Below are 16,591 nucleotides of genomic sequence, written 5' to 3' on the forward strand. Positions count from 1 at the left end.
AGGAGAGAGGCTCAGCTTGCTTTTCAAGGCTGCATTGTCACAAAAAAGAAATCCTGCTTAGTGAAGACTCCTCTTCCTCCACACCATAAAACAAAATGGAGTAAAATGATAGAGGGACTGATAAAATAAATATATTCAGGTGATTTATAGGGACCTAATGCATCTCTTGAAAGCCAAGATTGCTGTCATATTATAAGCCAGATCACAGTTTTGAAACCTAGGTTGCCACCCCCTCCTCATGCTCCTTTAAGGGTCTGCTGCCTTTTTGCCCATCTCCTCACTACGCCACGCAGTCCTTTACACAGGGCAACAACAGCAGCAGCCAATAATTAACCTAGGCAACCTTGTCCCCATCTGCTGCACCTTGCCACAGGATAAGTCTGGGGTGTGCACTGCCCCTACTTCATCTTACTGTGGCCATAATAACAGATCTCTTTTCCCATCACATTATTCTGACTGGCTCAGTATTCCCCCCTTTCTACCTTGCTTTGTTGGCAATCATTAATTTCAGGCGATGGGGAGAGAAAAGGAAGAAAGAAAATTCAGTCCTACCACTGAGCTGAGTAACATCCTCCACCTGATGGATGGCTGGAACTCTGAGGCTTATACTTTGCAGTAGCAGAAGTCTGTTGACAACTTTTTAAAAATTGCTTCTTAGCTATTATTTAGAGACTAGTTCAGACTCAGGAAAGTATGTGATTTCACTGCTGCATGGATGTATTGTGCCAAGTCATCACAAAACAACCTTCCCAAAGGCATGGATAAATAAAAAAATTAGCAAAAATTTTCACCCTACTTTGCTTCTATCACAAGCAAAAGCCTCTGCAAGTTAGAAAAACTGAAATTAGCTGTTTCTCTACAACTGTGCTATCTCTAGCAGTCTGAGAAAATTCAACGAAAATCCCAGGGAGCTACACTATGCTAACTACCTCAGTCTCAAAATGGACCTGCTGTCTGAGATCTATGAGAAAGCCCACCTCAAAATCTAAATGTACATATTGCTCAAGAGCCCTTCTGTTAATAGATCAAACAAGCCCTTCTGACTCCCAAGACTTGAGGAATATTCACTCTTCTGAGTGTGTGGGCTAGATTTCACCTCTGCCTATAGCAGAAGTATAGGATAAACTCACTCAAAGAAACAACTCTCTCTCTTTGGACTTGTCCAGATGAATGGAGCTGATCATGTTTTGCTACAGACAGAATTTTTCAAATCTCTCTTAATAACAAAGTTCATGAGATAAATATAATCAGAAACCAAAGTTGTTCCTTTAGGGTAACAGGAACTTCCATCTTGGAACAAACCATGAGTGTCTTTAATGTAAGAGCATGGTCATCCTTCACTATGTCTCCTTGAAGATTTTCCTAGCTCTGCAGCCTACAGGAAAGTGTTTCTCAAAAGGAATTATGTACTTTTCCAAAGAGCACAAGAACCAAGATCTCTCAGATTGATTGCTCCCTTCACATCTGTGTCTATTTATTCTTCTGTCCCATCCCATCCTGTCAGCCTCCATTTTGCATCAAGGTCAAAATCAGTTTTGCACTGCTCAGCATGCCCAATTCAAAGATGGCTGAGAAGTTACCTCATTGACATTAATGCCATTCCTCTCCATATAGGCCCTGTCATTCACTTGTCCCCCTTCCATAAACTCCATGAGAAGGACACGGCTTGTGGAGAGCTCCCAGTAGATCCTGGGGACCTGAAACAGAAACAGATGGGTTAGGTCAAGCAACAGCCTGGGAAAGGAAGAAGAATATATCACACAAATCCAGAAAAGGAGTAAAAATGGAAGCAGCTGAAGTGAGGACTTGGCTTTTTTGATGAGCATAAGGGAGGTAAATTCATCCATCAGGCTCTTCCACAGGACAGCAGCAATGTGTAGAAGGATAATACACCAATTCAACTACAGTAGGATCTGATCTCATGCAACATTTCTGACCACACTCTACAGGATTCTGACCACCTCCCATTCCCAGTGATGTCTGAGATACCTTTCTTACCTGCTCTGCAGCTCCTCTAGCTGGGCTGTTTAACTAGTACCTATTGCAAGTTTCTGAATCATCCACTCAGCTCCTTTAGACAGGAACTGCATCTCGTTTGCTACGCACAGCGTCCACTTACGCAGCTTTAAAAATTATAAGCCTTCATCATAAATTGTATCTCCGCAGTGCCCCTTGGAACACGAATGCCTTTGAGATGACAAACCCTGCATACTTAGGCCATCTGCAATTGAACTGGGAGAAAAATCGAGTGTCACAAATAAGGGACTTGTCACAGAAACCCTGTGAGACCCTTAATTATCTTATTGTCAACAACACAGTAATGAGTGTAAAATGTCAAAGCAGTTTTCATTCAAGCTGAGGTAAATCAAACTGAGTGAGGTACCAGAGAAGAGGTCTGGCGTCACCCAGGGAGGCAGTGACAAAAGTGTCACTCAGGCTGGCTCCCCATTTTCCAGCCTCCCTCACCAGACAAATTTCTCCCACGCTGAAGTCCCTATTGTCAAGAGCCATTTTGCTGAATTCCCTTTTGAAATTCCTCATGTTACTGACCAACCCTCAATCTGCCCCAATCTGCTTTTGCACATGGGCGAAGGCACATACGTACATCTTTGCAAAGACATAAGGGAGCTCCACCCACTCTCATTACTGTGCCCCCCATTACTATGACAGACATAATAATTTTGGATCATACAAATAGTAAGCCAGCTGTGCAGTCCCCTCTCCTCACCCTCCTGACTCAGCCATGGACTCCAGATCAGCACCTTAGGGCAGGACAAGAAGAGGGAAGAGGTGTTTTCCATCAACTGACCAAAACCAGAAATTAACCAGTCAGGCCACTTGTAGCTCATCATAGCTCCTGAACAAGCAGCATTTGTTGCTTTTAACTATTGACAATATCCCAGTCCCTTACAAACTAGCTGCTTCCCTCCTGTTCCTGTCCTAGAGAGACCACTTCTACTTTACCATGTGTGTGCCACTTTAGATCAAAGGCTCCTTTGCTGAGCAATTTCAGCATCCCTCAGTCCCATCATTCAACACCCCCGGTTATACATTGCACATGAACCTTGCTTAGACTTTGATGCCGTAGATCCACTATGAGCAAGGGAGATTCAGACACTCACAGCCTTCCCAGCTGACCTGCATGCCCATTCTTTGCAGTTAGGTTGGTGAGAAAGCCTGCTAACTCCAAAACTAAGAGTTCCCCATCCCATGTAGCTCTCTGATCCCTTAGCTCACTTCCAATGACACTCAGTCTTGTCTCAGGATTTACACAGGCAAGTCAGTGGGCTTGTAAAGTGCTATTCACACTGTCAGAGATGCCTCTCTCAATCACAGCCAAATTCTTCAGTGATTTCTTTAATTACTCACAGATGTTTGGCTCTAATGCTTGTGTGTGGAAATAATTTATCTCTGGCTTTAAAAGCTCACACAGGTTCATAGCACAAAATCTACTTCTCAGCTTTCTGGCATGTTTAGGAAAATTTATGATACAGAAGCCCAATTCTTCTACTGCTTTTAGGTGATGAACACGTCTCTGAATTGGCAGATCAGATGGGAGGATCCATTATTCAGCCATCTCAAGTCATTTGTTATGGTTACACATATTGATATCAGGATAGCTCCTTACCCCAGCAAGGAGGTGACTGGCTGTCTCCATGGGGATTTACTTCACAGTACACTACTTACAGCTGCACCGGACACACTCTCCAAGGTGCATCACTTCTGACAGGCACCCACCCAGCAAAACCACTCTGGCCTTCCACGTGGTGGCTTTCACCTGTCTGTGTCTATGGGAAGGCCATTGCTGCCACTGGGCTTCAGAAGGACTACTCCAAAGCTGGCGTTAGGCAACATGGAATTACATCCCTTACATGGAAGGAGCAAGGAAAAATGGATAGATCAGCCTGTAAAGCCTAACAAAAACTCACCTTATTTCACACCTCTGTCACTGATATCTTGGGACTTCTGCATAAACAGGAGGGGACAAGCTCGTTTAGAAGCGTGTATCCACAAAGGTCCACAGGATGCATTTTTTGCTGCCTTTTTGTATGTGCCATTGGCACATCAGTGACTGCAACCATGGCACTATGTGTGTTTCCAGAAAGCACACACTGGAGGCTTGTGCCTCTTGTATGTCAGCAAAAGATTTCTGAATGTGTGACTTTGATGATGTGGCCTTATGTCTTTCCAAGACTGAGATGTGTACATGTCTGGTTGTCTCAGGATTTACACAGGATTTACACTTGAGATATTTACCAGTGACCTAAGTGTGTGGCAGAAGAGGTGGGCTAAAAGTATCAGTGGGGAAGACCACACACCAGTGCAATTTGGTTTCTGTATGAAGTAACATGAATGCCCTAGATGTGTATAAAGGATAAATGTCCAATTCTAGGGCGAGAATGTGCTTTTTTGCAGTAGGAAGGACTCATGTGAATATGCTTTTTCCTGAGATACAAAATGTCCTCAATACTGCTTGACATCATCAGTTTCAGTCTAGCTTTTCTGTTCCGTGTCCATTTCGTGCCCTTAGCTGAGATAGAGCCCAAGGAAAGGTACCACCAGATGGCTCAGTAAAGAACGGCAAATTCACAGTCTCTGAATAAGTTCAAAAAGAAAATTTAAATGAAATTCAGGAAGAAAACTTGGGAAAATGAGCAGTAGGCTGCAGAGACTGCTGGTCCCAAGCCACCACTCCTGACCCAACAGAGTACATTCAGTAGGAAAGGAACAAGGAGAAAGCATGTCTCAGAGCATTTACGGGTCCATATTAGCAGAGCAGTCTAGGATGAACAACACAGAGGGGCTGACCTTCATTTTCCCTCCTTACGTTTCCTCCACTTGGTGAATAAGGGGCATAAGACAAAGAAAGGGAGACTATTAATGCACATACATAGAAAGAAATATGAGTTTCCTCACCTTCAGGAAGTCAAAATTTTTGAGCATATGAGCAACCTTTTCTGCATTTCTGCCTTCATGGAGGAAATCCAGCTCCAAGGGCAGATTCTTCTTAGCTTCTTCCACCAGCCACATGAACTCAAAATCTGGAAAAATCTGCTTCACAACCAAGAGGAGAACCTGAGAACAAGGAAACAGACAATCAGTTGCATCCTGGCTCCAAAGCCACACAGCCACACACAGTGCTGTTTTGATAGGATCATTCCATGTAACTTATAAATAAAAAAGCAAGTGCTTTTAGGATTCCTGCAGTATCACAACACAGTGTCATGCCTTGGTCATGTAACACAAATTCTGGCCTACTCTTCCACAGAGAAAGGCACATCTAGGAGTTAAATGATAGCCCACACATCAAAGGGAGGGCAGCTGAATGCTGCCTATAAGTAAGAGAACAAAGCTCTGGAGAAGAGACCACGTGGCCAGATCTCATCAAGGGTGTTGCCCTTGTTGAAATCTTCTGGGTCCTATAATTCTACAAGTCATTCTTTGACTTCATTTGAACAGCTCTCAGATAATGTAGATGAGGAGTATCAAAAGCAGTACTTGTCACCTCCATGTTACTTCTTCCACTGCTGAGAACAGAAAATCCTCTGGGCAGTTCAAAGAACACAGTGGAGTTTCGATACAGTAAGTAGGCTACAGATCCTTAAATAACACTTCTGGTGGAGCTCAGAGGGCAAGTTGCTCTTCAGCATCAGCCAAAGCCATTCTCACAAGGCTAAGGAGGTATTTCTCAAGTATCATATATTAACCACATGGAATGCTCTTCTTAAAGAGATTAGATATTCAGAGACACAGCACCTTGAAAATCCCAACCAAAAAGTTCCTTGAAACATTTGACTGAAGCAACATTTAAGGGGTGAGCGAATCAACATTACACAACTGGACGGCATAATCAAAGCTGCACAGCAGCCAAGTATGCTTTCTGTTCATACAAAGGGACAGTTTCTCCACCAGTGCTGCAAATTTACACAAGCTGACAATATGGACCACATCTTAAGGAAAATTTTTTTTACTGTTTTTAACTGAGTCATAAAACAAGTTAAAAAACCCATAACAATAGAATGCACTTTGCTGTCTTTATTTTACCTGTTCTGCACATTCATCTGGAAACAGAAACAGGCTTTTAAGTGTCTGTTATTGCACAGTTGCCCCTTCTCAATCTCCACCACTGGGGTGGGAACTCCTGCACTGCAGAAGGAACATTTCAAGTATACACAGGAAGCTGCTAACATTGAAATGTATGACAAAAATAAATTTACCAACCATCACTGCTCCTGTTCAGTTGTGTGACAACATTTGTTCTCTACCTCGTCTCAACTTCTCTTATCTAAATGTCAGTTGCAAACTCCATGTTCCTTTAAAAATGTAATCACCAGGTTCCAGACAGTATTGAATTGTATTTTTTTACTGTTATATCTAGAGGCATAAATCCTTTCAAATTTATGTCACCCAAATGAAATGTAACCAGCGATCTTCATGAACATGAACATAAACTTCATAGGGTCTCCAAGATTATTCCATTGGTGCTTGATGTGAGAAAATTCATGCTTTTTTTTCACTTTCTTCAAATGCTCTTTTCAATCAATTTGCCAACTTGACCATCAGCAGGGACATCCTAACAAGTATTTTGCCCACCCCTTTTCTGACACCTGTCAACATATTGTCTTGAAATAATTATTGACATAGAGAGAGCAGTGAGGTATCTCTCTCTGGGTTTATCAGATGCTGTACTGATTTTTAAAGAGTCAGCATTGATGCTATGAAACCTCAAGTGAATTTAGGAATTTTCTAGCTACCTTTTCTTGTTCAGATTCTTTCCCATCAGTCTCTAGATGAGACCATCTCCTTCAATATTTAAATCAACCTCTTTACCTAGCTGCAATGTCTGTCTGATTCTTAAAGGACCAGAACATTAGCCCATGTGATCTGGCTTTCTATCAGTCTACACAAAAACAGCCCCACACAAGGATACAGTGATGCATGTAAGCCAAAATTCCACAAGAGAGACCTTTTAAAACAAAACTGCATGCATCACATTCTAAGCTACCTTTTCATACCTGTGTATATACAACATGTGAATGGTAAACCAGACTGTCTGTACAAGGACAGTACTAAACTACCAAAAGAAAATACATTGGTTTATTTCCAAGTTTCCCAGAAGGAATAGTTTAAAGCCAGAAAAGACAGGAATCATTCTAAAATAATTTGTTTAAATGTCTCTTACCAGTATAATCAGCAATCACAGCAACATGGTGTGAGGAGGTACGTTCCTATGATATCCACTATTAGAAGGGCAAATGTCCCAAAGTAAACACAGGTTTTGGGTCATTCACACAGAATCCTCTTATTACCCTGATCCCATATTCTTTCATTACCTGCTCATCCTTAATCCTTGACTGCTCTTTGTCTGCCACCTTGTTTTGGGAGAGAGACAAGGATGTCATAAGACCCCTGAGAAGTGCTGTGCACATGATGACTCACAGGAGCAAATTCATTGGGCAGACCACTGCAGTGAGTCCTGGAGAAGATCTGAATCAAATTCAAATCTTCAGCTGGACCCAAAGCCAGTTCAAACAGTTCTGTGTTCTCGAACCAGCATTGAAACAGACTGATCCTATCTTATTTGGAGATCTCTTTGGAACCCAGAAGTTTCTTTCACTGTGAGTTCAAATTAAATACTCAGTTGCAAACTTATGTGCCCCAGCTGGAACCAGCTGTGCTTCTATGCAGACTAGCCAGGATTGCTCAAAGCAGGGTATTTTAACTGCCTAAAGAAGCTTTAGTTACACAGTGCTCTGAGAGGTTGCTGGCAGAATTTTTGATTTCTGATCTTCTGTGATGGAGAACTGTGTTACTGCATCAGCAATACCCTCCAAACATTCATCAGAACTCCTCAGCTTAAGCTTCCCCTCTTTAGTACCATGGACCTGCCTGTCTGCCAATTACTGCGCACTTACTGTATATACAGATATATAGATATAGATATATATATATATATATATATGCTTTATTAGGAGAGCAAAAAGCTTTAGTGTTAGCACTTACAAACCTAATCCTTCCCATCTCCTCCACCACAGCCCTGTCCATTTGGTGTTCTATACTATATCGCTGGCATCTTTGTCTGTTGCAATGCAGTACAGGGCTGCAGTTTATTTCCATTTCCTCCTTTCTATAGTTAGACTTAGAAGTTTGGGAAAAGCTACAGCACTGCACTAGGAAATAAGAGTGGTACCTACCATTCAGGAGAGGAACAGGAGCTAGGCATTGAAACTTTTTTCCTAGCTGAATCCCTCATTTGTGTATTTCCCCCTGTTAGGTGATCCTCTCTGTATTTCAGTGTTTTTGTTTCTACCATTAATCAGTTCAGCATTATGGAGCTGATGAAGAAACAAAACTGAATCATAGCAACCTCATCTACTGTTGAATCCACACTAGAATTTAATTGAAAAACATGCTAATCATGAACAATGATTTTCCTTGACCACACAGGTCTGACTACAAGAGATCAGTTAATGGTCTCTGAGACTAGTTAATGAGCACACTGGCTGAAAAGAGACTTCAGGACTCACTCTCTACTTCTTAAGTCTTATATGGACTTACTATAATGTCATTAATCTTTACCTGTCTTCTCCTTCTGCCCTCCTTCCCTCTCACCCTGCTGTTCAGTCTCTCCGTCCATACAATCACCAGCACTGCAATCCTCACTCATTTTCTGTATTAATCCTGCAAGACAGCATTGATCTCTGTGGAGGTTTCAAAGCCACAGGTTGGTATTGTTATACCTGCTTACACCATTGATGAATGTGGTCCCCATACACTTCAACAGCAATTATTCTGTAAGTTCGAAATCAACATGTAATTTTACCTCCATGAGCAAAATATCCTTGGAGCTCTGAGCTTGGACCTTGGGGTGCTGGATTTTCACTGCCACCGTTCTCCCGTCCTGCAGCACTGCTTTGTGTACCTGGGCTAGTGATGCTGCTCCCAAGGGAGTGTCCTCAAAACTTATAAAGAGCTCTTTTATCTGCCAAGAGAAGAGAAAGAGGCATCAGCTTCAGGTAACAGAAGCCATGCTCAGGAAAGCCCTGCCCACAGGTCAGAGAGTTCATGTGCCAAAGCTGGGCAGACTCAGCCCTTTCATAGTTCTTCTGTCCCCCCCTCTTAGCCTAGTCACTGTTTGGCCTCTGAGCGAAGCCTGCCAAACACACAAATGCCCTGGAGATACTCTGCTCACAGAAACCTGTGACAGAGTCCCAGCAGCACATTTCATCTTGGACTTGTAGGGGCCAGGCAGTGTGTGAGAGACTTCTTCAGGCTGTCCTGAAAATGGCTTGAAGGGATTATGGTCAGCATCCTGGGTGCAGAAGCCAACAGATGTTCCTTTGCATGTATTTCTTTTGCAGATATTTAATACCACCCACCATCACTTCTGAAACCTGTCAGTGTGTATTCCTGTGCATTACAGCAGCAGCAAGTTTACTTGGTGAAAGCCAGCACATGACTGGGGAGCAGTGGTTAAGGGCTGCATTCAGGGCAGGAGGACAAAAATTGCTGTTTCAACCATGACAACATGGCCTGAAAACATGTTTAATGTGATGGACTTTGCCATACCTTCCATAAAAGTAACCAGTGCTCTCAGCTCAGAAAAAGCACCAATCAGGGACAGCAAAGCACTTGGCAAGCAGGAGAGGAAATTATTAGAAGCTCTGGCTGAGAAATTCAGGACTGGACTATAAGGAAAGTAACAGATGAAGTAGATTTACCAGGAGCAGGTCCCGGAAGCAAAATCCAAGATAGAGAAGGGTGAGGGCAAAAGCCCACCTCCCCTGCATAACATAGCACCCTGCCTCTTGGCAGCACCATGCAGCACAGGCTCTGCGAACACCACAACCATGGTAGTGCAATTTCAGCCTAGCTGATGAGCCAGACCCCTCCACACAGTCAGTCAGCTCACAGCAAGGGCCAACACAGATATGTGGCTTCAGGCATAGTTCATGTAATTCTAGTTGAGGATTGTTGTCCTGCTCTGTAGGGCAAGGTGAACATAAGCTCTGAGGTTTCCAGAAGTCAGCAAAGGGACCCTGTCCTACCCTTCTAGCAGGCTCAACTGATTTCAAGTGAGCAGTTGAGAAGCCTGTAATTTATGCAGTAACAAAAAAGAAAGAATGTCAGTGCATTTTTATAACCTGCTTTTTAAAAGGTAATTAAAGATGGGAGCTGCAGCAACCTAGCAATTAAATATGAATAAAGACCTTCTAAGCAAAGTCTTCATGCAAAGCCTTAAATGAATACTCTTTTTGCTGAAAAGGAAGAAAAATACTACAAGGAGCAGCCTGTTCCCTCCTGCAGCTGCCAAGGAATGAGCCCCCTCCCACACCACCCCAGCCCTTCTCTCCCAGCCCCTTCCACAGAAAACTACTGCTAGCAACAAACCGGTGCATTTGCAGTAATTAGGTACCAACACAGACTCAGCTGCCTCCAGTAATTCACTAGGAAGGTTCATTTTATTTATTTAATTAATTCTCTTTGGTCCTGGCGGCAAAATCAATTAAGTAAAACAACTGCATTTAAAAACAACTAGTTATGTGTTTTTTAATTACAGCAGGTCCATAATTCAAACCTATTGACATTTGTGTCTCAAGAGAAAATGTGTTCAAGACACAGGGACTTTTACCTTTATGTGAAGTTTATGTATTCCCTGAAGAAAGGATCTATTAAGGGGAAAGATTTAAGGTGGCCAAGAGCCTGCTGGTCTGTAAGATCCCACAAGAAAGAAAAATGCAAAGAGAGAGCCTGCCACATGAGGTCGAGCTGGGATTTTCTTCAACTCTCTCACTACCCTACATCCTTGTATCAGAGGGATGTATCCTTTACAAATTGGTTACTACTCTAACTGTCATGAAGCTGGGTAACATCCCCCAAAGGTTAAAACACAGAATTGGGAGTTCACTGGCTTGAATCCAGTAAGGTACATTTTTAGTAAGATCATATATAAATTGGATAAAATTCCATCTGCTCTGGATTTCAAAACCTCTTAATTGCCTACACTGTCAATCTAGCCATTTTCACGAGAACTGAATGCATGCAGGGGGAAAAAAAAAAGCTGCACATGCTCCCTCTGGCAGGAAAAATATACACCTCATTATCGTGTGACTAAGTTTTCTAAAGAAACATAGTTGAAGAAAGCTGTGTCTAGGAGTTATTTTGGATAGAAGAGTTTCATTTAAAAACTCGCTGCTTAGGACATAGAAGTCAGGTTAGCAGTCATGTCTGATAGAGCCAGCTCAGTGGCCCTCCCACAATTCCAGGGCAATTTTGTGCACGTTCACAGGCTGCAGACAAAGACAGCAAGGCAAGGGACTGCAATAGGGCCAGAGAATTGATGGATACCCCAGGAGCAGAAGGGCAGAGCATGCAGAGGGGGAGGGAGCAGATCACAGCCGAGCCATTACATGAGCAGGTGTGAGGCTGAGATAAAACAGAAGCACAATCATGGCTGGGCTCCAGGACCCCCCACTTAGCAAATGACCCTCGTTCATTATGGAATTGTCTTTTCTCAGCTCGCTGGAGGTAGCTAATGCCTCTGCTGCAGGCTGTGTCCCAGACACACAAAAGCGAGCAAGAGGCAGTGCGACATGGAAGCAGAGAAGAGGTGAGCCTGGTTCCCAACTGCCTGCCAGGGAGTGGGGTCTTTCCAAGGGAAGGTGGCTGCACCCATTTCATGCAAGCAGGGAGTTCTTGGAAGAGGCTGCAGGCTCTTACTGCTCACAAGCACCCTTAACAAAAATTATCATTTCCAGAATGGATGATTAGCAAGCAAAGGTCTGGGACAGTCTTGGAGCACACCTGACTTCAGGAACTCTCAAGTTTTTTCCAGGCTACAGCTGGTCTCAAATGGCCTCATCAAACTTGCTGTTACCATCTGTAATCCTGGCAGGAGATTAAACAGCATAGTTTCCCGCCACGCTTAATAAAGGTCTAAAAGGAACTTTAGAGCTGCTCTTTCAAAGGAGCAGGACAGCCAGCTGCAGGTTTACAGCCATACAGGTGAGTGGTGTCCCTGCACGCAGTGATTTCCTTTGCTCCTTCTGCAAGCCAGGTCCCCATCAAGCACATGCTCCACCAGCAAATGAATGTGTGCTGTACTTCACTTACTGGAAACACAGCCCTGACTGTTCTGAAGAATGAAGCTAATTTAATTTTAAATATGCAAAATATGCATGATTGTTGGTATTAGTATTCACACCTCAAAGAACTGATATAAAAGCTCTAACAGAATCTATTTACTTTGACACTTATGAGTATGGATTTGTGCTGAGGTTGCACCTAGAGACCACATTAAGCCCAGAGTGCCATGGTATGAGATGGACAGCCACCATGGGCCCTGCACAAACTCAGGCTTTCCAGGAATTCCCAGATGTCAGCTACAGGCTTCCTCACATACTGAAGTGCTTTCCCAAAGCACAGCTGCTCTTCCCAGGGTCTGCAGCACATACCACCTGATGCCACAATGCTGGGCACCAGGATGCCTCAGTATTTTTTGCAAATCCTGTCCTTAAACACTCAGGAAGATACTGGAAATCAATTGGATTTAAGCTCCCAAATCCTGAGTCCTTTCTGAAAGTATTACCTTACATGACCTGCCTAGCATGTTATGAGAAGTCTTTGACAGAGCTGGGATTTAACCCAGATATCCCAAGTTCCAGCCTGATATCTTAATCTCTAAACCATAACACTTAGATGTGCATGTCTTGCTACTAATTTCTTTTGAAATATATTGCCTCTTAATCCCAACCTTTTTATATCCATGTTTTTCAGCAAATGATGGAGTATTACAGCCTGGTTTCAACTTGCCCACTTCACAGAGAGGTATGTTCTCTTCCCTCTCCAGAAAGGCTGCTAGCATGGTGCTCTGGAGCAGGAGCCTAAGTCATGGAGCCCTTCCCCAGCCCAGCATTATATAACATCGTTCTACATGAGATGCAGCGGCTCTGCTCTGCCACTGTGATGAATGTTGGCCATGTGTCAGCAGTTTGTTCAAGACAAATTTAGGAAGCAGTGAGATGCAGGAACACTAACAGCAGAAGGCATCAGGACTTTTGGAATTCACTTTATCAACACTAGCATGCTATTGCTCTCAAATTCAATGCTCCTCCTGGTTTAAGGAACGCGAACCTCATCCTAGGCTGGTCATCTTTTTAACAAGATACACATAATGGCTCATGTTGCCAAGGACTCACTGATCCCTGCAAGTCTGCAAGACCAGAGCTCTAACTGTGAGAAAAACGTTACTTTGTTGTAGAGCAATATACTTCCCAGACAGCGAGGGTTTTTTTCTATCCCCCCAGCCCTTCTATTCCCCCTACAAAAACAAAATGTCACAGTGTTGCTCTGAGAATTATTAAAACAGCAAAAACTGAAAGATTAGATTTATCATAGTAGACAGTGGATTATGAAGAATAATTCATCAAACATCAGAACAAAAAGCCCACAATTTATAGGCGGCTTTGTTGAGTCAGTGAAATCTGATTGGACTTCTCCCCACCTAATAAATGCCAAGCTTAATTGATGGTTCCCAAATTCATCTGTCAAGAACATGTATTTATTAATTCAGAATTTTTAATAATATTGTAGATGTAAATAGAACAGTGGTTTTGTTCTCAATGGATTCGCTGGTGTTTATATTACATTTACACATATGTGCACATATATAGAGAGGTATATGCTGCATCCAAATGAACGCAGGTAAAGGTATGTGTGTGTTCTCATGCACTGAAACAATTACCTATGGCTTATTACAGAAAATCCCTGCATCTTTCAGTGCACAGGATGGAAAAGTGAGGCGGTTCTTTTCAGGGGGAGAGATGCAACAAGGTGCCTGCCTAGAATTTGGAAGAGCTGAGGTCTAACATTGTTTCTCCTTGATATCCCATGAGACACTGGGCCACACCATGCAACAGCACTCATGCTTCAATGAGCAGAATCAGGGCTGTCAACACAGCTAGAAATCTGCCCTTGTCTAATTTATAAGGACCGCATTTTTAGCTTTGCTTTTGAAAACCTATCTGTATAATACATATACAACAATTATTACACACAGCCACAAACATGTCACTTCACATGCCAATGGTATACATTTGTTCCTGGCATGCCAATCACTGCTAACTCTGTTAATCACTGCTAACATTTCACAACAATAGTACAAAATCAGGGCAGTCCATCAACCATCAGCATTTTTTCCAGAAAAAGGGCTGTGACTCAGGTGGGGTGTGAAGTTCATTTTTTCCTGTTATTTCTACGTTGTACCACTTTGGACCTCTGCAGCCCACTACCTGCTAAAACCCTGAGAATCTTCTCTGGGATCCTACCAACAGCATTTCTCAGTTACAAAGGCATTAGTGTTACAGAACATGAGCTCTGCTAAAGGAAGAGTCCTTGATCCCCCTCAGCCAGAGACCAACATTTGCTCACTCATTCACTGTCTGATACCTACGATCCTGGCTACTTCGTGATCTGCTCACCTATGATCCTTTTTCTGTAGTCTCTTTTGACTAGACAAGCAGTGGAAAAGCCTACACAAAGCCACTCTTGTACTCATCACATCCATACATTGAACTGTGCAGCAATAGTATCAGTCAACTTGTATAGTACCTTTAATTATTACAGAGCTATACCTTGAGGAAAAGCACCTTTTATTCTATCCCTGATGACTCCTGCATAATAGTCTGTGCTCAGACACACTCATGGTAGTTTCATTTATTTTCCTGAGTCAGATCCTTAAGACAAGGCAGAACTGTCTGAGACTATCACTCATCCCAGATCGAAACCTGGATCTCAGTGGTGACAGCTACAACAGGCAGTAAGAACAATGAGCAGACAGAGCAGATATGTCTTCTGAGACCCTGTGTGTGAGGTGGACTTCATCTCCATCTCTCTAAAAGGTGAGCCACTTATCCATGGCTCCCACAAATAAACAAGATTCAGCCTAACAAAAGCAAGGATTGTGATGGCCAGACTGGAACATAACTGGCTCAGGAACATCATCCTGACTGGCACAAGGAGATAAATGTTTTTCACCAATTAAGCTACTGGATGTCCTACTACCTTCCAGAGACACAGGATGCTAAAATTAACAGATTAGCTCAGCACCCAGAGATGCTTTCCACAGTTGGGAGTTCTACAGGTTTTCCAATAGCATTTCACCACAGCCTCTCCCGTGTTTAGTTTCGTTCAGCTGTTCTTTGTCCAGGTGCTGGTTTCACAAAGCACCCTGAAAGCAGAGAAACTGCACAATATACTTCTGATGTAAGGCAGATATCAAGCTAAACTGTAAGAAAGCAGAGTCCAGACATCATCTACAGGACTAGCACAACATCTTTGGTAGCACAAACATATAGATGAAACCAGAGAAAGTAAACAACAAAGCTGAGATGTCTCCAAATAAGTTTCTAATTCATCCATATGTGTGTGTGTGAACATTATTCCTGGTCAAAGTACATCCAAGTAGCTTTCCCTCATGTTTATAATCTCATACACAGAATTACATTCCAAGAAATTCTATTTCTCAAAAATGTCCATTACTAAGGGAAAAGGTTTTGCTGTTGGAAGCTACATCATAATTTTAAGCTGCCAATCCAGTCACTTCCCTGTGGAGAAGATGGAAGGTGGAAGAACCTTGCATGACTGAATCAACTACTTCCTCAGAATCCCCAAGTGATAACAAAGAGATTAACAGTCCCTCTAACATTGGCATGGACATTGAGAAAATGCTTATTTTCTGTCCCCAGATGCAGTTAATTAGCACAATGACCTGTGACCCTAAACCATTTCTGCAGCCCAGCCTGGTTGTGACTGGCCTCCAACAGCAGCCAGTGCCTCCTTATCCTAATGGTCAAGCAAGAGTCCACCAACAACTATGCTTGTGGGAAAAGCAAAGATGTAAAACTGCAGTCTCTCAATGTGCACAGTAAACACTGTCACTGTGCACTCTCTTTTGTATGACATAAGTATCTTATAGCCTATGCAAAATGCACAGACCAAAGCAAAATAAAGCCAAGGTGTGCATATACACCTATATAATCCTGTTTGCTTTCCATTCCATCATGCTGGAAAAAAAAATAGTGACTGGTGAGCTACTTATTCACTCCAACAGTTCAGGCTATGGGGCAGATGCTTCCCTGCTCCTGCCTTGCACATACAAATGCCCCATTTGATTTGCTCTTTTATCTTTCTCCCAGTTGAGCAATGCTCATTAAATCCACTCTTTTCTCTCTTTTTGGGGAAATGCTACTTGCTCTGCATCTCTCCTGTCTGTGAGGATGAAGCCACACTGGTCAGTTGTTCAGACTGGAATCACAGTCCTTCAAGAGCACACAATGATGCCACTCCCAGCCATCTTTTGTATTTTAACCAAAAGCATTCTTTCTCTTTCCTCCCCCTGCTAACAAAGGAGGGTCTCATTTTTTACACCAGTGCACAGTGGAAGCACAGCAGAAGACAACTCTGCTGCATCCCATCTGCCCAAAGGGATTCTTATTCCATGGCTGAGGTAGAGCAGTAGTGGCCCCTTTATATTAAGATTTTCAAGGCTTTCTGTGTTCTTTGCAGCTCTTCAGCTCCCAAGCAGCAGTGC

At 42.9% G+C, this 16,591-nt stretch overlaps 1 protein-coding gene across 1 annotated transcript in view; it reads right to left on the reverse strand.

The window, feature by feature from the left end:
- ADCK1 (aarF domain containing kinase 1) overlaps positions 1-16,591 on the reverse strand; it is a 70,425-nt gene that overhangs the window by 13,296 nt on the left and 40,538 nt on the right. Inside the window, exons 5-7 of the mRNA XM_005417449.3 lie at positions 8,825-8,983; positions 4,918-5,076; positions 1,581-1,697 (exon numbers count right to left, since the gene is read on the reverse strand). Of these exons, the coding sequence (XP_005417506.1) occupies positions 1,581-1,697; positions 4,918-5,076; positions 8,825-8,983 (435 nt within the window). The remainder of the gene's footprint in view (positions 1-1,580; positions 1,698-4,917; positions 5,077-8,824; positions 8,984-16,591) is intronic.

This window comes from Geospiza fortis, unplaced genomic scaffold (genome assembly GCF_000277835.1).
Source record: "Geospiza fortis unplaced genomic scaffold, GeoFor_1.0 scaffold54, whole genome shotgun sequence".
In the NCBI taxonomy this organism is placed as follows: Eukaryota; Metazoa; Chordata; class Aves; order Passeriformes; family Thraupidae; genus Geospiza; species Geospiza fortis.